At 38.9% G+C, this 17,387-nt stretch overlaps 2 protein-coding genes across 2 annotated transcripts in view; one reads left to right on the top strand and one right to left on the bottom strand.

Annotated features, from left to right (window-relative positions):
* TNNI3K (TNNI3 interacting kinase) overlaps positions 1-17,387 on the bottom strand; it is a 337,135-nt gene that overhangs the window by 81,086 nt on the left and 238,662 nt on the right. The window lies entirely within an intron of this gene.
* On the top strand, positions 1,561-15,608 carry LRRC53 (leucine rich repeat containing 53). The gene is given in 6 exon segments (XM_069570480.1): positions 1,561-1,648; positions 3,925-3,982; positions 3,984-4,729; positions 10,203-10,718; positions 13,287-15,455; positions 15,458-15,608. Coding segments are annotated over 6 exon segments (3,723 nt in total). The 3' UTR covers positions 15,604-15,608.

Below are 17,387 nucleotides of genomic sequence, written 5' to 3'. Positions count from 1 at the left end.
ATGAACTTATGCTGGGAAAGATTGAAGGCAGGAGGAGAAGGGTTAGACAGAGGATCATACGGTTGGATGGCATCACCAACTCAGTGGACATGAGTTTGAGTAAGTTCCGCACATTGGTGATGGACAGGGAGGCCTGGCATGCTGTGGTCCAAGGGGTTGCAAAGAGTCGGACACGACTGAGCAACTGAACTGAACTGAATTGAATATGTATTTATTGAATCACAGTTGATTTACAATATTATATTAGTTTTAAGTGTACAAGACAGTGATAGAAATGCAGATGTGGAGAACAGACAGGTGGGCACAGTGGGGGAAAGGAAGGGTGGGATGAGAGTAGCATTGATAGATACTCACTAATGTGTGAAAGAGAGAGCTGGAGGGAACTTGCTGTCTAGCACAGGGAGCTCAGCTGAGGGCCCTGTGATGACCTAGGTGGGTGGGATGGGAATGGGAAGGAGTGCCAAGATGGAAGGGATATATGTATACATATAGATGATTCACTTTATGTACATAATTGTAAAGCAACTACTTGCACTCAGTCACTTCAGTCATGTCCAACTCTTTGTGACCCCATGGTCTATAGCCCACCAGGTTCCTCTGTCCATGGGGATCCTCCAGGCAAGAGTACTGGAGTGAGTTTCCATTTCCTTCTCCAGGGGATTTTCCCAACCCAGGGATTGAACCCATGTTTCTTATGTCTCCTGAATTGGCAGGCAGGTTGTTTACCACTAGATCCACCTGGGAAGCCCAAGATTATACTCCATTTAAAGTTATTACACAGTACATACACATGATGGAATATTACTCAGCTATTAAAAAGAATGCATTTGAATCAGTTCTAATGAGGTGGATGAAACTGGAGCCTATCATACAGAGTGAGGTAAGTCGGAAAGGAAAACACCAATACAATATATTAATGCATATATCTGGAATTTAGATAGATGGTAATGACGACCCTGTATGCAAGACAGCAAAAGAGACACAGATATAAAGAAGAGACTTTTGGACTCTGTGGGAGAAGGCAAGGGTGGGATGACTTAAGAGAATAGCATTGAAACGTATATTACCAGATGTGAAACAGACGACCAGTCCAAGTTTGATGTGTGAAACAGGGCACTCAAAGCCAGTGCACGGGGACAAGCAGAGGGATGGGAAGGGGAGGGAGGTGGGAGGGGCTTTCGGGATGAGGGACACATGTACACCGGTGGCTGATTCATGTCAATGTATGGCAAATCTACCCCAAAATTCTAAAGTAATTAGCCTTCAATTAAAATAAATAAATTAATTTACAAATAAAGTTATTATAAATCAGAGCTATATTTCTCTGCACTGTCCAATATATCCTTGTTCCTTATAATGGTTCCGTTTAAATTCTATTCAAATTAAGGTGCCATTTATCTGGCACCATATGAGAACTCACGTTGCTCATTAGAAAGGAGAAATCACCAAAATGCCTCCTGAACTGAATGTACTGAAATCCTTGGATAATAAATGCCAACATTATGACATGCATTGCTCTCTACTTTCCTTTCAGGTGGATGGCTCATACTCTTTGCCATCATGCTGCGGCTGGTGGCAGCCTGCCCTGCGTCGTGTGCGGTGTGTACCAGAGATGTAACTCTCTGTTACCAGCTAACCTATACAGTAGGTAATAAAACCAATCACTCTAAAAATCAGTGTTCAGTGTACTTGGAAAATTCATTATTATGCTCTTCTTTGTACTGACTGATCTCTGGGCTCAGCCTGAAAGAGGTGAACATTTTTAAAGAGCAAGCCTTCTTTAGTAACTATATATTAATAATATTATTTTATTTTTCTGTTAGTTCCTGGTGGTCTCAACCAAACTATTTTAAGACCTTTAGAGGTAATTGAGATATCTTGCTATCACAAAAGAATACCACCATTTCAGTCAGTTGCACACTTATTTAATAAATGATAAAAATAGATCACTTTAATTATATTTTGTCCATACTTTGTGCAGATTTGAAACCTACCACAGGGTGAAAGGAATATCAATGAATCAGAAACCTGAACTGCAATTGTTCAGCATTAGTAAGATTAAGTGATGTACCAGCAAAACAGATTATTATCAAAGTGCATCTAATTTTGAAAGTGTAGTCTTTTTTTATTGGTGGTAAATGAGCTGTAGAAATGCTAACAAGATACACTGCCTGTATTCATTACATATTGCTTGCTTAAGTCAACAATTTAATAAGATACCTTATTAACAAATTTGAGGAGAATGTGATTTACATCCTTATATCCAACAAGAGATAAACAAGCTATAAACTCTGCCAATCGAAAAATTTCAGAAACAAATCTAAGATGGAATAGAAGAAAATGAGTTCTTTCATTTCTAAAATCCTGTGACTCCATGAGAATTAAGAAGAAAATGGCATTGTCCTTCCTGACAGGGAAGAAAACACTTTAAAAACACTAAATTCCCATCCACTCAAATAAACTTCACTATATATATATATTTTTTGATCAGAGATAGCTGATGTCTGTAAGAAACAAATAGTGCTCATCTACATCACTGCACCTCTATATCTTCCTTCTCATTTATAGAATGCCACATTTGTGAAGTTAGATTTCATAAACACAGAGAAGTAAATGGATGACTTGTGAGTGGAGGCTGTCTGGTCCTAGACAAGAAGTAACTGACAGAAACAATAGCTTGCTCCTTCAGAGTCAGAAATCTCTAGGGGACTGAGGATCCTTAAAAAAAAACCTCTCTCAATCCATATCAAAAACAATGATGAAAGGAACAAAATGCCAGCCTGGCCAGAATTAACAGAATTCAATAATCAGTAATAAATTCTAAAAAACAGCACCCCCCAAACAAAACCCCATGACATAGGCTTGCTACTGCTACAGAAATGAGAGCAATTCTTCCAAAAGAAGGCACTGTGGAAATCTTTTGTCTTTTACATTCTTTTTTCCTCTCTTTGTTTCATTGCTATAGTCTGAATTTCATAAGGGAATTATGATTTGCTTCCCCCATGGCTGATTGTTCTAATATCACCTGTAGACCTCCCAGGGACAATGGACTCTTCCATCCTTATGACGCTGTCATTGGCAGTCAAAACAATTTTAGCATGATAAAGATGTGTTACAATAACTCTTGATTATAATACATCTTTATTGAGTTAAAATGCTTTGATTTCTAATGACAGAGCAGTGATAGCTCTGGGGTGATTATGGTGAAGGGATTTAACAGTTGGAAGCCCTGAGTACCACCTGTCATCACATGATGGACTTCATTGGAGGGAACAGATATTAGACAGGAGGCCAGGATGGCCCAGACTATAATGAGAACCCCACTGACAGATCCTCAGCTTGTCTGGAGAGAATATAGATCCTTACCAAGTTGCCGACTTTTAGCCTGGAGCTAAAAAGCAGAAACCAGTGCTCCTTCTCACTTCCCCCACCCCAACCCACACCTTTATGTTTGAGAAAAAAGGTGATTGGCTTTACAGTATAAATATACACTGCTTGCAGAAAACTGGTTAGGAACTCAGACACAGGCTCAGCTCTTGACTGAATGTCTTGGGCGAGCAGGGCTGGAGTAGGTTGGTACACAGCTTCACAGACAGAAAAGCCTGAGAAGCCACTTTCAAAAAAAAAAAAAAAATCCATGATGATAAGCCCAAACAATGAATTAAATTTGACATCTAAAGGAACAGATGGGTTTAGGTTTCTCAAATAAACATGTCATGGTAACAAAGAATATAAAAATCCATCATTCTGATAAAGAGCTGCCTTCCCCTTAAACTGAGAAATCAGAGGATCATTTTCATTTTGTTTATTGTTCTTACCCAGGTGATAAGATTGCTCAGAGGGTATTGATTATCTCTGCTCTCCGCGGTGCTCCCCTCCCACGTGTGTGTACTTGCTTCTAGTCTGCGCTTTTCTTCCCCACAGCAGGCCCTGTGACCACGAGGGTTTTAATCATCACTGATGGATATCTCTCCTCTATAGAGTACAAATCTGTCCCTCTTGTTTAATCTCGCCCTGGTCTCTTTGAGCAGAAATGGCATCAAGGATGTTCGGGAAGATGCCTTGCACAGCTTTTCAAAGTTGCGGTCGTTGTTGCTGGGGCACAACCGAATATCCAGCTCTTCGCTCACGGATCACACCTTCAGCAAGCTTCGCAGACTGCTGGCGCTCAGCCACAACGCCCTCCACACCCGGCAAGGGTCTTGGTTCTGAAACACCAGGGGCCTGACCCGGCTCCATCTGGATGGGAATCAGATCACTAATCTGACGGACAGTTCTTTTGGAGGCACACGTCTCCACAGTCTCAGGCATCTGGATTTATCTAACAATTTTATTTCCTTTATTGGGAAAGATGCCTTCTGGCCCCTGCCTCAACTACAGGAAGTAGACCTTTCTCGAAATAAGTTGGCCCACATGCTGGATGTTTTTACTCCCCTGAAGTAGTTAATCCTTCTGAGTTTAGATAAGAACCAGTGGAGCTGCACTTGTGATCTCTACCCGCTTGCCCGATTCTTAAGAAACTACATAAAGTCTGCTTGCACGCTCAGAAGTGCCAAGGGCCTAAGCTGTCCGCTGGCCACCATGGCTGCAGCCGCTACAGACAGTATACTGAGGCTGTCTGAGACCAGCTATGATTCCAAGGCTGCCAACCTCACTCTGGTTCTAAAGGACAGAAGTACTCTCTTCCCAGGGCAGGATGTGGCCCTGCTGACTGTCCTTGGCTTTGCAGGTATGACAGGGAGAAGCATACCCATCTCTTCTCCATATTCTTGAACTTCACTAAATGATGCCTTTCTCTGGCAACTGGGGAGCCTTTTCAGGGCTTGTAGAAGAGAGAGATTGTCAGTAGTGTAGGAAGATACTAGCTGATTTGGCATAGGTTGCAACAATTTCCTGTTGCAAAGAAACTGTCTAACACAGAGGAAACGGCCTTGAGCCAGAATTCAAGAGCTCTGTGTCGATGTGTGGGCGTGTGCTAAGTCGCTTCAGTCCTGTCTGACTGCGACCCTGTGGATTATGGCCCACCAGGCTCCTCTGTCCATGGCATTCTCCAGGCAAGAATACTGGAGTGGGTTGCTATTTCCTCCTCCGGGGGATCATCCCAATCCAGAGATCAAACCAGCATCTCTTACTTCTCCGCATTGGCAGGGGGGTTCTTTACCGCTGGGGCCACCTGGGAAGTCCCAAGAGCTCTGGTCTTGGTATAACCAGCACTGTGATCTTCAGTACTTTGCTGTTCAGACTTTAGTTTTCTTGTGCGTAATGAAGGAATACCCTATATTTCAGTCATCCATTCACTGATGCGTACTGATACATTCATTAAGATATTAGGGGTTTCAAAAAGTCATGAGACCTAGTCTCTTTCTTCAAGGTACTCATATCTGTGTGCCTCTCTGTGGTAGTAAGAATCGGTGGGCTTTACCAAGCACTGCTGCTAAGTCACTTTAGTCGTGTCCGACTCTGTGTGACCCCAGAGACGGCAGCCCACCAGGCTCCCCCGTCCCTGGGATTCTCCAGGCAAGAACACTGGAGTGGGTTGCCATTTCCTTCTCCAATGCATGAAAGTGAAAAGTGAAAGTGAAGTTGCTCAGTCGTGTCCGACCCTCAGCGACCCCATGGACTGCAGCCTTCCAGGCTCCTCCGTCCATGGGATTTTCCAGGCACGAGTACTGGAGTGGGGTGCCAAGGGGGAGGCTATAGTGACAATCTGGTGGGTCCTGCTTTATAGTGCTTGTACAAATGATGATTGGGCTTCCCTCCTGGCTCAGTGGTAAAGAATCCACCTGCTAATGCAGGAGATGTAAGTTTGATCCCTGGGTTGGGAAGAGCCCCTGGAGAAGGAAATGGTAACCCACTATGGTATTTTTGCCTGGGAAATCCCATGGACAGAGGAGCCTTTGTGGGCTACAGCCCAAGGGATCACAAAAGAGTCAGACACGTCTAGGGACTAAACAAAAACAAATAAGTGATGATTAAGTGCATGACCTCCACAGTTAGATTACCCAGGTTGGAAATTTGGTTCTGCTCTTACTTGCTGTGTGACTTGGGCAAGTTATTTAGCTTCTCTGTGCCTTGGTTTCCACCTATTTGGGGATTTTGAATTTTTTAAAGATTTCTGTTTCTCTAACTTGTTCATAAACTTGGCCCATTACCACACCCACTCCCAACTGACTAAGGAAAGGATACCATTCAACCCTTTAATTTTTCTATAGTAGTTTTAAATTTTTTAACCTATTCATCATTACATCTTATTATATATCATTATGATGTAGTGTAATGTTTTGTTGTCATTAGTCAAAGACCAAATATGCATGAGATTTGTTGAGTTATCTAGATGTTTGTATGCTTTTAGTGCATGGTAAGATCCTTTGTACTTGGGGGTACCATGGTGATGAAAAGTGTGTGTGTGGGGGGGGAGGGGGGATTTTTAGCTCCTAACACTTATACTTTTAATCAGGATAGATGGAAACCAGTGTCAGGTCTAGACGCTGAAATTACCACCAGCAGAAATCAAATTCACTTGAAAGTGAGTTCAAATCCTTTCAGAAAGATAAACTGTTTTAGAAAATGTGTAACCATCTCAGTAATTATATGTGCTAAGAAACAGTTTACTACAAAAGGCAAAAACACTAGGGCATCAGAGAGGTTTTCCTTAAATGTGTTTCTTATCATAGAATCCTAGTTCAAGGGGAAAATTAGTAGATATTCCAATAAAAATACCAAGAGGTGCCTATATAAGCAACATGTTATCAGGTTCAAATAGATTTGAGCAATGCTGGATTAAAGTGAAATAGGCTTCTTTACCACAGCATTTCTTATATCTTTCATTTTTCTAATAAACATTATGAGTCTCTAAGAGGAAGATATACTGTGGAGCATTTCTCAGACTTATTTGACCATTAACCTTTTTTTTCCCCCACAGAGGAAATTTTCATTGAACTTGTATTTTGTAGAAGGTTGCTTTGGAAATATTACAATAGATACAATTTTTAGTACCTCCTAGGTATTTTTGAAATATATTTTTAGAAAAGATTTTGCCAAGTTAACAACTCTGCGTTAGTGTAGAGATACATAAAAATTCTGGAAGATTCCAAAGGTTTTATCAAAATGATAGGAAGCTAAACATTAGAAATATTATTATATGCCTATTAAGTTATAGCATGTGAAATGAGTAGAAAAATGTACCCTTCATTGATTAACTATTACAGATGCTGTTTTTAAGAGAGATTCATCTTTAAGACAACTCTTGACTTTTGATATCAATTTACTCCCTTTAAGGTGTTATTTCTCCTAAAGCAAAAGTGTGATCAATAATCTATATCTCTAGATTGTGGGAAGAAGACTTAGGACTAAAATTTGGCCTCTGGTTTTATTTTCTTCTTTGACTATAGATAAATCATCACAATTCCAAAGAATATATAAAATCATATCCTGTGAATTTAAACCAATAAGTGGCTAATTGGTACCTAACCTCTTGACCCTTCCTCTTCTGTGAACTGGAAGATAAACAAAGAAAGCTTTCATGAAGCTGTAACATTTCCAATACTTCGATGAGATTTTTATCATTAATAGTGCATTTTTCTAACTCAGAAGGATTGTTAGAACACTTTTTAAAAAATAGCAACAATGCCCATGGCAATGAAAATTCAGCCATCTTCCTGACAGCAGGTTCAAACTGCCTACAAGCTTCATTTTCTGCTTTTGCTCTCTGTACTAATAGAAAGTGACCATATCTGAGTGGTAACATGATACAGACATAGCTCTAGCATCAATAGTGGGAGAGTGAGTGGTTCCTTGCTGTTTGGACACAATTACAGAGAAACTTTATCCCATAATCAAATTATATGTACTTTCATTTCAATGGTTGAATCATCTGTTTAATAAAATTGAGGTCTTTTCTTTCTTTATTATGGTTTAGTAACTGCATCAGTCATACAAAGTATTCTCTTAATAATTTGTTTGGACTTTCCCCCCTAATAGCTGAGGCTTCTAGGATCTAATAGAACAATACAAAACCTACTTTTGTAGCACCAGCAATTATAACCACAATAATACATAACAATCACCACTCACTGAATCTCACTATGTCAAAGAACTGTGTTAAACATGTCACATATACTGTCTCACTTTATCTCTGAGTGGTATTAATTATTCCTATTTGATAGAAGAGAAACAATAAGGCTTAGAGAGGTTAGAAAATGTGCCCAAGAAAAGTATCAGAACAGAGCTTTGAGTGCTAAGCTTTCTTACTCCATGTAAGAAATATAGAGATGTGTCTAAAATTTTATTATTTTCATACTTTTGACATTTAAAAATCAAAACTTTTATTTGGAATAGCCTAGACTCTAAGATCTTGCAATTAAAATGTTCTGACCTAACTTTACTACTTAAAAAATAATGTTGTGTCTTTATTAGAGATTTCATTATCTCAAAATGTTATAACATTCTCCAAGAGTGTATTGTCATCAAATAAATTAAAATGGGGTACAAAACATTAAGATCTAGTAATCTACACAAAGGTTAGCAGATTTTTGTTTTGGATTTTTTTTTTAACCAGAAAGTGCTATTCTATTTAGTTGATCTTCATCTTTAACAGAAAAAAATGGAACAACTATGCTGGATAACTTCTCTTTTCCTGAAAGTTTAAAGAGATATCATCACATTTTCACTAAAGTTATCTGCCATAGAGAGAACCAGGCAAAGTCCTATCAAGGAGTCTAGAAAGCTGATTCTGGACTCATTCACTGCCTTTATCTCGAGTCAGGGAACTGAGTTTACAGGGCAAGTGACTTGCCCAAGGTCACACAGCAAGTTATAGATAAAGCTGGATATAGAACACAGAGCTCCAAACTCAGTCGATACTGACAACATGTTCTCCTGATTACCGTTCTGGAGATTTGCGAGATTAGGCCACTCAGTGCTTTTCATTATTAGAATTCATAAACAGAATACTTTCTGTTTACTTAAAAATATTCAGTAAATATTTCTGGAGTGCCTCCTCTCTGCTAGTGTTGTGGTCACTGGAGATACAATGTCAAACAAGACTAAAAAAGTCCATTTCCTCACAGTACTTAATTCTAACAGGGGAGGACAAACAGTGAACAAGCAAATGAATAAGTGAACACAAAATTTTATATCATTGTAAGTGCTAACAAAAAGGAATCACTGTGTCAGAGGAAGAGCTGGGTGTAACTGAGACTTTGGTTTGAGCATCTAGGTGGCTGAGGACGCCATTTGTCAAGATGAAAAACTGTGAGGCAGAAATAGGTTAGACTCTACACTCGAGTCTGAGAAATACTGCCCTTTCCTATTATATTTAGATGATAAACTAGCCTACAAAGACCATGAAATGACAGTACCAGGAATTCTGAGATTAGATGTCAAGGGAGTTCATAGAAGGGGGTGATCTTTCCAAGATGAAAAAAAAAATCACAAAACTATCAAGAAACCATGAGGTATTGGTTTAGATTTTAAAGGATGAATGAAATTCAAATAAGCAGAGATAGGAGAAAGTATTATAAGCATGAGTAAGAGAATACACAAAGGCTTAGAAGGACATTTTAAGACTAATGAATTGAAGAGTCTGAAGCATAGTGCTTGAATGTGAAAAATAATTAAAAAAATAAGGCTAGGAAGGAAGGTTACGGCCAAATTAGAGTCTTGAATGCCAAGGAGTTTGACCTTTATACTAATAGAAGCCAATGATGTATTCTGAGGTAGGGGATAAATCTTTAGGGATGATTAAAATATGGCAATAGCTTGTAGAATCTCTTTTTCTTTGGGGGAGGAGGTTATTGTATATGAGAATTTCATGGTATAGGCTAAACATTGTCTATTTTTATTAACTATGGGATTAAAAAATGGAAGTTTCATTTCCCTTAGGCAGAAAAGAATTTTAATGTAGGAATTATTTTAATTTGAATGAATTTCAGTCCATGAAAAAACTTTTTCTGTCAAACACATTCCAGATGGTATTGTTTCTTATAATTTTTAATAGATACAAAGAAAGATCCAAATTGGAAAACAGAACAATGTTGATTAAATAGCCTCTATCTGAACTAATATTTTCCCCATGGTGATAGATCGCCCACCCTTTTCAATGCCCTCTAAGCCATTAACCTTGGTACTTGTGGATTTCACATTTGACGATTTATGTTTCTTTCTATGATGTTATCTTTTAATAGTCTCTCCATTTGTCACAGGAGCTGTTGGTCTCACTTGCCTAGGTTTAGTTGTATTTAACTGGAAACTTCAACAAGGCAAAGCAAATGAACACACATCAGAAAACCTTCCTTGCAGAACCTTCAATGAATCCCTGTGTGATCATGAGGCAAGAAATTACCACGCTCAGGGATACTGTAACTGCCACTTAACTCAGGAAAACGAGATAAAGGTCATGTCCATTGTGGGGGCCGGAAAGGAAATGCCACTTTCGCAGGAAAGCAGCCATCAAGCAGTACAGGCCTCTGGCTCCACAGCCCTTGACAGATCATTTAGAAACCTGAAAGGGAAGGGCCATGGGGCAGACAGCACTTTCTTCTGCTTTGGTGGCAGATTGCTGCAGTCAGGATGTTCAGAGCCTTCTGGGAATATGGCAGCTTTTAATGAAGCTGGCTTACTTACGAGATACTGTCCACAGAGAGTTGAAGGGTGGAGGAATCATGAGCCTGGGGAAGGTCAACCTCAAACTCTGCCACAGCATGTAACAAGAAGGACAGGTGAGTTGTCTTATTTGAAAAGTCCCATTTGGTTTAAATTTCTTTGGATTTCTTCAAAAGAGTAATGCCATAACAATCACCATGGCACTAGGTTATTCTTCTAAAGATACTGGACATGCATTTTTGTGTGTATGTATGTACATGTGTGTTTACAGTGAGGTGTACATGGATGCTTCCAACCCTCAGGAGCTGAGAGTACATCTTGTACCCCTTGGAAAGTGAATTTCATGACCCAACACCTAAAAAATTTTTTTAAAGAAGACTTTTCAATAGCAATAGCAGTGTTAAGATTTATGGGAGGCTGAGTATTGGCTTCTGTTCCAACATCCGTCGAGCTCTAATGCCAGTTCTGCAGTAAGCAACCTTCCCAGAGCATGACATGTTAGAAGAATGGGCCTTCTAATGCTAGTGATTCATTTCAGGAATGATGTCAAGACACACACTATGCTTGCTGAGCTGTCAGGGATGATAACTTCCCAGTTCAGGGAAAGTCAGGACTTAATTCATCGTCCCATGTTGGGAGCCAAGTGAATCTGGCCATGACACTACCCGCTGTACATGGGAGATGTCAATATTTAGGTGGAAGCAATGAATTAAATGTCTTCCTTTTTCTCTCTGAATAGTAAGGCAATGCTCTCAGGCTCAGTGGTGAAAACTTTGACAGCCACTCTGTAAAGAGGTTCCTGTCATTTATTTGAATTGGTTTACAAGAAGCAGAGCTTTCTCTCAGAACATGAATGACAGAGGTGCTGCACCAAGAAATTCTTACCATGGGGATCTGGCCCTAAGGATTTAGGGACAATTGGAAATGAATGAAATTGTATGTTGTTTCACATGTGATATAAAGTAGGGCGTGAATTTATGCCACTGTGTCCCCCAGACTTCAGATCTTACCAGTTTTGGGGGCATCATGATTTGATTGAAAAGAGAAATGGCCAAGAAAGGAAACATCTGTTGTAGAAACTTGATCTGATTAGCTTTATTTTATAAAGGAATAAGCACTTAACCTTTCCATAAAATCATACCTTAGGCAGATGTTTCATTTTAGCTTTGTCGAGAGCCTTCGCATCTCTGTGGGAAACTCCTATACTGAAGGGAATGTGGTCTCTTAACCATTTAAAACCCAGTCTTTTGTTTCACACAGAGAAAACTGATTTTTCAAATCAACACAATCACTTTAAGAAAGACTTGAAATTCTACATGCCAGGCATTGTACTGCATCCAGAAAAAGAGAAAAACGGTCTAGACCACACCTGCTCTAAAGAAGTCTGTAAGAGGCAATGTGACTCTGATTAGGCCTTCTAAGTCAGAAACACAGAATTACAGTATTTCAGGGATAGAGGAGACTTTGGAGATGATCTGGTCCAAAGGCTTTTAATATTTATCTTTGAGCCATGGAGCTGTCTTAGAATATGATAAAGGCTAGAAATTATCTCCCTAGAATAATTTTATGACTGCAAAAGTTCCCTTCTAGTCTAATCTCCTGATATTCAGTGAGTTAATGACTTCTCCAAGGTCATTCTGAATGTTGAAGGCAGATCTTAGATTAGAATTGGATGCAAGCTGGGGCTATTTCACCTGTTTCTTTCTATTGCTTCAAGAAATACTTCTTTGGATAAAACAATTTCACAGACCAAGAGAAAGAACACTGATAAGGTGTAGTTTTAAACTCAATATGCATTGTGGAAGAGGATAGGGTTTAGCATCAGATAGATCTGGGTCAAACTCTGCCCGTATCATTTAGCTGACACGTGACTGGGGGAGAATATTCAACTTCTCTAAACTTGTTTCTTTCTCTGTAAATGTGATAGGATAATAGGACTTATCTAATGGATCAGGTCTCTTAAATGAAATAATGAATGTACACTATTTTGTACAATGCTGACCTCTTAGTACATGTTCAATTAATGGTGAACTATTACTATTATTTTTGTCATTAACATTATTTAACATGATTCATTAATATTATATTAATGCAAACCATTTAAAAGTCTTCAGCATAGACAAGGCCACAGTCCAAAACACATTCATTTAACAAATATTTAATGAATACACTATTAAGTGAAGTACAATAGATGTGGACTCCACATGAATGGAGCCAGTAATATACGTATATCTGTTGCTGCTGAGGTTATCATCTGCTTGAAACCTGTTACTCAATATTGTATTATGTTCTTCTTAATGATTTAGTTCCAAGTGGTAAATGAGTTAAGAAAAAGTTACTATAGCTATTTGGAAAGAATTTAAACATTATTCATATTTAAAGCTAACCTAACTGACAACTAATCTAAAGATTTACAACTATGAATATTTTAATTTCTAATTCCACAACTTTTACATCAGCATCAATCACAACTGATTAAAATGTGTCCATAAAGAGTGTCATTGCAAACACACCAAACTGCCAAATGTCCCTTAAGTATTTGGCTAAAATATTAAGGAAATATTCAAGAATTGCCATAATTGGAGGAGTCCTTTTTGTACCTTTCATAAGGTTTCTAAGCATCTGTTTGGTTGGGGTAATAAAACTATGCTCAGTGCTAAATTCCTGCATTTATTGTTCAGCAGATATCAGCAGTGACACATTTAGTAGAAGATATGCAACATCGGCTTCAGCCTTGGCAAGAGAAAGTCTTGAAAAGCATTTAACAAATGAATCATGGCAGCCTCCAATGGAAAAAGGAGACAATGGCTTACAACCTCACAGGCAGAGACATTTTATTACAGGCTCATCATCCAAGGCTTGTGAGCCCAAGGAACACTCTGTACAAAGGATCTTGCAAAAACACAGATCAAAATATGATGATCCTTGTAGACTGTTAACACAGAGCAGTCCTCGGCATTTTCAGCCAAACAATTCTCTTATCTGTAAATATGTGCCCTGTGATCAATTTCAAGATTACATGAAAGAAAGGAAGCCAAATCATCAAAAACGTTCAAAGCCTAAGAAAGAGCAAATCCAAATTAACAGAGCAATAGAAAAATTCCTCATGAGCGAGAACAACATGGAGTTATCAGGGTTATCAACAAAAATCAAGAAAACATATTCCCCTAAGAGGGTTAGCTTCCATCATCCTGATTTAATAGAAAAAAATAGTTTGGTGATGTCATCCAAAACATCAAGCCATTGGAAAGAGCAGAAAAATGAAAGTAACCTGACCAACTTGGATCTCAAAAAATGTAGCAACCCTCTTGAGAGAAACAAAGGAGGAAAGGGGCTTACTGATCCACAGATTCTGAAAAAGAAGAGAACCAATCCAGCTGACTTCAAAGGGAAAATTAAAGGACAAAATTTAAGGATAAAATTAAATGTAAGCCCTTTTAGAAAAGTCAGAGTCCATCCAGAAAAATCCTTGCCAGATCTTTCAAAGAAACTCAAACAAGCATCATTACCTCCTGATAAATTCTTCACAGCTTCTGAGAAAGAAGCCAGAGTAAACCTTGAGCCCTCTGCAGATTTTCGCCAACAATCAGAGGTTAGCAACTATGTTAAATTCACTGCAAAGAGGTTGCCTCTCAAACATGCCCCCAAGCAGACCCCGTATTACAGAAAAAACATGAAAAAGCCTTCTCTGCTCAGTGTTAACGACTTGTCTGTGGCCAACCAGAGCTCTATGGAAGGCACCTGTCACCCTACTGGTCATATTCCTGATGGAGACCCATCAACACTGACTCAGCCCACACCCACTGTTGCTGAACACGGGCATTCACACTCCTCCTTCTCAACTGAGCACGTGGGCGGTACAGCTTGCATCGTAATGGGCATCCCGAGTTATTTACCAGCAACTTTGGAAAACATAGGAAGGGATGTTTTACCATCCCACCATTCTAGGGGGGCTACTGACCAAGGGGCAGCAGAGCCCACTGAGCACATGGAGCAGGACAAACTGAAGACCAGTGAGCTAAGCCAGTTTTCTGTGTCCCTAGGGAATCAAATCTGCAGGACTGACACCTACGAGGAACATACTTTAAATCAAAAGCAAACCTTAAAACATACAGAGCAACTCTCAAGTCACGAACAACTTGGAAATGAAAAAACATTAATGACAAAACCCAAAATATCACATCCAATTGTGGAAAGCTGTGTTATGGATGAGGGAAATGATGTAGAAACAAAACTTCCTAAAACAGAAACTTTTGATTGCTCTCCTGTTCCCCAGACACAATCCAAGGGCAACTTAACATTTATGAAGACAAATTTTATTCCATACCAAAATAGAATAGCGCTTCCCAAGGATATCAGTACCTCTCTGAGTGCTCAAGCCATCTGGCCTCTAACCAATAGGAGTGAAAAAGGAATTGACAGCATAAATGCATTGCCCAGAGATGACGGAACTGAAGCACTGGAGACAAAAATAGTAGGGAAAGAGAAGGAAAAAAGGCTCGATGAAAGCACGGCAAATCCTACTATGTTAATTAGGGCCACACAGATGACCTTAAATGGCACCAGAGAAGAAAAGCAACACACTTGGGAAAACGGAAAAAGTGAAAAACATGTATTATTTGAGTCAAATTCTGTGGAGGCAACTAAAGATTTAAGAATGATGAGTTCCCATGAAACCCAAAATAGACTACCTCGTAGTGAAATTGATCTTAACGTTAACAGTAATATGCATTATTTGAAAGAAGTTCAAAATATTCAACCAGATAAAGACAGCAGTGCACATGAAGAAGGTGCAATGACAGGGGAGACATTACCAGAGTTAAAAGACATTAGTTTTGAGGCAGAGAATGAGGTGCCAGAATAAATGAAGCTGAAAACTCTGCTCCTAAACCCACACTGTATCCACCAGCTGCTGAATATGTTAATTCATCACCTTTAGAGGCAGAACAAAGTGAACAAAATAACTCAAATAATAATCCTTTTTTACTTCAGCTTTCTTAAAAAAGACACACCCTCTAGCCTTTGCATGCATTTCAAATGCACTATTTTGAAGGAAGAATCCTCAGTGACTCTGTTATCAATAAAATAAAAGTACATAGTTGAATATAACACAAAAATCAAAGACAGAGCCATAAGATATGTTTGACACAATTAATTGAGTTTGCTTCCCTAAGGAATGGGAAAATGGGAAAGAAGAATTGGGCCTCATCCTGGAAAAGAAAGCAAACATTAAAAAAAAAAAAAAGCCTTAAGCAAATGAAAGATTAAAAAGGAAAAAGTGCTTGAGCAGATTTACACTTGATGATTATTTTATGGAAATTACTATACACATCTCAATTAGTGGTATTACAATATCGCTTTCTACACAGATGATTATATATTCATATTTGTGCCTGATCTGTTTTCCTAATTATGGTATGAAAATAAAAATTGAGCTTTGTTAACTGTAGTCTAGCTGATATGCATATTGGCATGTTTCAACCATTTGCAACTGTTCTGTTAACAATTATGCTAGGTCCTAAGTAGAAGTCTTTAAAACCTGTTATTTCTCAAAGGGAAAAACATTACAGGTTTCCAGAGGTAGTAGGCCATTTATGTAAAATCTGTTAAATCCTATAAATCCACTAGGTGGAGATCTCGACTTCAATCATTTTAGAACAAATGGGGCTTCAAAATCAACACAATAGCTTCAGAACAAAAGGCATCTTAACAGGCTTTATTGCCAGTTGTTATTAACTTAAGATTTTGAAAACTAAATAACCCATTAGCATGTAAGCTTTCAAGGCCTGAGCTCTTGAATTTAGCATGCCACTACTGTTTGGTGTGTGTATTCCTCCTTGTGCACAGGGATTAAATGTCTTCATAAATATTAGATTTCAAGCAATGGTAGAATAAGCATTTCTTATTCAAGGCCACACTTATTTGAAAGCTAGAGATATACTCAATTTTATTAGTGATATCCTAGTAAAATGTTGAAACCATATATTCATGGTATAGAATAATATAATATTTCACATTTCCTAGTGGGAAAAAAAGGTTGCAAAGACAACTTTCTTTTCCCTATCTCCATATACGTCTCTGTATCCTTGTAATCTACATGTGGCAATATTATAAAGCTTAAAAATCTTTTAGAACAATGTAAATATTGCTTAGAAGGCCACCTGTCTCCCGTTTTCTTTCCTATTCAGAATTGCTAGATAATGACAAACTTCTTATTTTGAAAAGTCCCTAAACTCTTTCTCTCTCTTTCTTTCCCATTTTACCTGGGTTTCAGAATTTTCTTGCCTTTCATTCCTACTCCTCTCCCCTCTCTGCTTGAGCTCAACTCCTACGCCATCTGTCTGCCTCGCCTGATCCCACTTCATTCTGTCAAGTACCTTGAAGGTGAGAAGTTTGCATCTACGCAAACCCCTTGCACAGTAAGTTTACTGCATTCTAGTTCCTGAGCTTCTCTGGCTGAGTGGTAAAGAATTTGCCTGCTAATGCAGGAGACATGGGTTCAACCCCTGGGTCAGGAAGATCCCCTGGAGAAGGAAATGACAACCCACTCCGGTATTCTTGCTTGGGAAATCCCATGGACAGAGGCGCCTGGTGGGCAACAGTCCATGGGATAGCAAAAGGGTTGGACACAGCTTAGTGACTAAACAATTCTAATTGCCAGCTCTCTCAGTTTTGTAGAGCTGGTTACACTTTTTCTCTGTAGCTATCTTTCTTTTTCCTTTTCCCGCTTTTAAAAACACCTTCATCTTATTGCAGACCCCTTAACTTTGTTCTCTTGTCACTGC

This window comes from Ovis canadensis, chromosome 1 (assembly GCF_042477335.2).
Source record: "Ovis canadensis isolate MfBH-ARS-UI-01 breed Bighorn chromosome 1, ARS-UI_OviCan_v2, whole genome shotgun sequence".
NCBI classification, from domain to species: domain Eukaryota; kingdom Metazoa; phylum Chordata; class Mammalia; order Artiodactyla; family Bovidae; genus Ovis; species Ovis canadensis.
This window is presented reverse-complemented; position numbering and strand designations above follow the sequence as displayed.